Raw genomic sequence first — 1,992 nt, forward strand, 5'->3', positions numbered from 1 at the left:
CAGCAACCCCCTCGCATCCTCTTGGAGCCTCCCTCCTGCAGTGCCTCTCCCCACCCCAGCCTGGAATCCCGCACCCGCGCTGCCGGGATGGCTCCAGGTGTGGGGAATGGAGCTGCCAGACTCGGTGCTGGTGACAGAAGAGCTGGTGAACACGCTCCATCACCGCTGGAAAATGCCAGATTCTGGGGACAACATCCGCTCTGCAAACCACAGCCAGAGCAACCTGGGGTGAATCACGGCCGGGATGGAGCCAGGCTTGCTCAGTGGCTGTGGGCTTTGAAGATGATGAAAGGCTCACGCACTTGTTTTTCTGTTTCCTCAGGCCCAAAAGCTGTTCACAGCAAACGCAGTGCAGGCAGATTGTCATCTGCAACCACTTCTGGCAGCACCACGAGCAGGAGCAGCGTGCCAGGGCCACAGCTGTGTGCCACGTGGGGCTCGGTGATCCTCTTCCCTGCACCTAAGCCAGGCTGATGGACACAAGGAAGGGCTGCGGACGGGTGGCTGGTGCTGGTGATGCAGCCCCAGGGCTCTCAGCGTGGCAACAGGCTCCCTTTGCAGCTCCATGAGCCCCACTGCAGAAGGGCTGTGCTGGGAGGAGGGCTACAGACACAGACATGAATCAGAAATGGCTCTGACATAGGTCCCTGACCCTGCCCTTGGGGTCTGTGCCCATCCCTGACCCTGCCCCTGGGGTCTGTGCCCGATCTGCCACTCAGGCTGATGGTGATGTTTGGGTGCCGCTGCATCTCCTGTTTGCCGGTGGGAGCTGTGGAATGGCTGTGGAGAGGACAGTCAGGTTTATTTTGCAAAAGCACTTGCACAAAACTACACCCCTGAAGGCGACAGCAGCGAAGAGCAGGATCTGCAGCGATAAACAGAGAAATACCATGAGACCAGCTTGGCTCCGCTCGCGGCCAACAGCGTGTTGTTTGGTCTTCGAAAGCAGATCCAAGGATCCAAGGTCTAGATTAGGGCTGTGGTCCTCCTGGAGCAACGCTGGGGAGGAGCAGGAGCTGGGCTGCTCTGCTGACAGCACCTCAGGGCATGGCGCAGTGCCCCTCATTCCTTGATCAGATATCTCCCTCCCTAATTGAGGCTTGGAAGAGCCTTTCATGTGTATCCCAGGTATGTTCTTTTTTTATCCCATGTAGTGAAATTCACTTTGATCCTGGCGTGCAGCAGTCAGCTCCACAGGCTGGGCCTGGCTGAATGCGAGGGACCCAGCTGCTTCAGGCATGTGGGTCCCCAGTGTGTCCCCAGGCCCTGTCCTGTGCACGGCAGGACACACGGATGCTGCTTCTGCCTGTTCTCAGCCCCCAAGAGGAGCTTCTCAGGGAGATGAGACCCAAGCTGGGAGATGGCCATGCCAAGGGAGGAACCACACAGAGGTTGTCCCTTGCCTGCCCCCACCGTCTGTGGCCCAGCCCAGCGGGTGACAGCCATTTTCATCCCATGGGATCTCTCCTTCTGTGCAGACACCCCAATGGGCCCTGCAGCGGGATGCTTGCTGCCCAGAACGAGCACTCCTTCTCCAGCGCTCGCTCCTGCTGCTCCTGCTCTGAGTCCGAGAAGCCCAGAGGGATGCAAGGTGGCTTGGCCATGCTGGGGACACCCAGCCCTGCTGTCCCCATGGATGGACCTCCTGGAGTCCCCTGCATGGCTGCTTGCTGCATGGCCACAGCCCTGGGGCCTCAAAGCACTGCAAGCCCCGGTTGTGCTCCCTTTTCAGACATGTCTGCTCAGCCCTTGCACGTTTTGGGGTCTGGGCAGATCAATTCCCACAGCAGCAGGTAAACCCGGGCAGAGCCCCGCTGAGGGAGGCAGCCCACCTGCTTGGTCTGGTTTGAGCTTCACGCTGGGACAGCATTTTCCTGCAAGGAGGAAGGTCATCTCATGGAAGAAGGACTGGAGCCAATGCTCCATTAAGGAGCCGGAGGAAACCGCACCTGAAGAACTGGGGATGGAGCTGATGGGATTCAAGAAGTGGTT

At 59.2% G+C, this 1,992-nt stretch overlaps 1 protein-coding gene across 1 annotated transcript in view; it reads right to left on the minus strand.

Annotated features, from left to right (window-relative positions):
* Positions 1-470, minus strand: part of PTGS1 (prostaglandin-endoperoxide synthase 1 (prostaglandin G/H synthase and cyclooxygenase)) — a gene marked incomplete at its 5' end in the record, with an annotated part of 7,974 nt that extends 7,504 nt beyond the window's left edge. The window contains 1 exon segment of the mRNA XM_010023462.1: positions 347-470. Coding sequence (XP_010021764.1) covers positions 347-470 — 124 coding nt within the window.
* Positions 471-1,992: the final 1,522 nt, after the last annotated feature.

This window comes from Nestor notabilis, unplaced genomic scaffold (genome assembly GCF_000696875.1).
Source record: "Nestor notabilis isolate BGI_N333 unplaced genomic scaffold, ASM69687v1 scaffold3601, whole genome shotgun sequence".
Lineage (NCBI taxonomy): Eukaryota > Metazoa > Chordata > Aves > Psittaciformes > Psittacidae > Nestor > Nestor notabilis.